Here is a 494-nt window from a genome sequence, read left to right as displayed (position 1 = left end):
GGCAGTTTATCAGGCCATACATCCTCTCTTTTTCCTGAAGTTAATTTAAAATGAATCATCTAATCTGATTAAATGGCTCTATTCTCTGTGTGTGAGAGGATGCTGGTGGTCATGGTAACCAAAAGAAAGAAGCCCTGCTGTTGGCAGTTCTGATGGTGGAAGAGGATAGGACTGGCCTGGGGCTGATACTTGGCTCCCCCACAGCTTACATTAAAGGATATGCAACCTGTGTTTGAAGATTGTAGGTATCTGAAGTGACCCTTGAGGGTTTTTTGATAGGACTGCATTAGGACTCAGACCCAGCTTTTTGTCTTCTCCCTGACGGGGAACACCGAGGACTGGCCATAAGGCTGATGCTACAGCCCATCACTACCTCTGTCCTTTATGACACCCCCATGCCAGGTTCAACACTATCCATCCTGGTTCAGGACCATCTGCTGATTCTGGCAACAGCTAGGCTTTGCCAGCTCTCTGCTGCTCCCTGCTGGAGCTGT

At 48.2% G+C, this 494-nt stretch overlaps 1 protein-coding gene across 1 annotated transcript in view; it reads left to right on the top strand.

The window, feature by feature from the left end:
- Rab5c (RAB5C, member RAS oncogene family) overlaps positions 1–457 on the top strand; it is a 22,890-nt gene extending 22,433 nt beyond the window's left edge. The window contains exon 7 of the mRNA XM_031354066.1: positions 429–457. Coding sequence (XP_031209926.1) covers positions 429–457 — 29 coding nt within the window. The remainder of the gene's footprint in view (positions 1–428) is intronic.
- Positions 458–494: the final 37 nt, after the last annotated feature.

Source organism: Mastomys coucha, unplaced genomic scaffold (genome assembly GCF_008632895.1).
Source record: "Mastomys coucha isolate ucsf_1 unplaced genomic scaffold, UCSF_Mcou_1 pScaffold5, whole genome shotgun sequence".
Classification (NCBI taxonomy): domain Eukaryota; kingdom Metazoa; phylum Chordata; class Mammalia; order Rodentia; family Muridae; genus Mastomys; species Mastomys coucha.
This window is presented reverse-complemented; position numbering and strand designations above follow the sequence as displayed.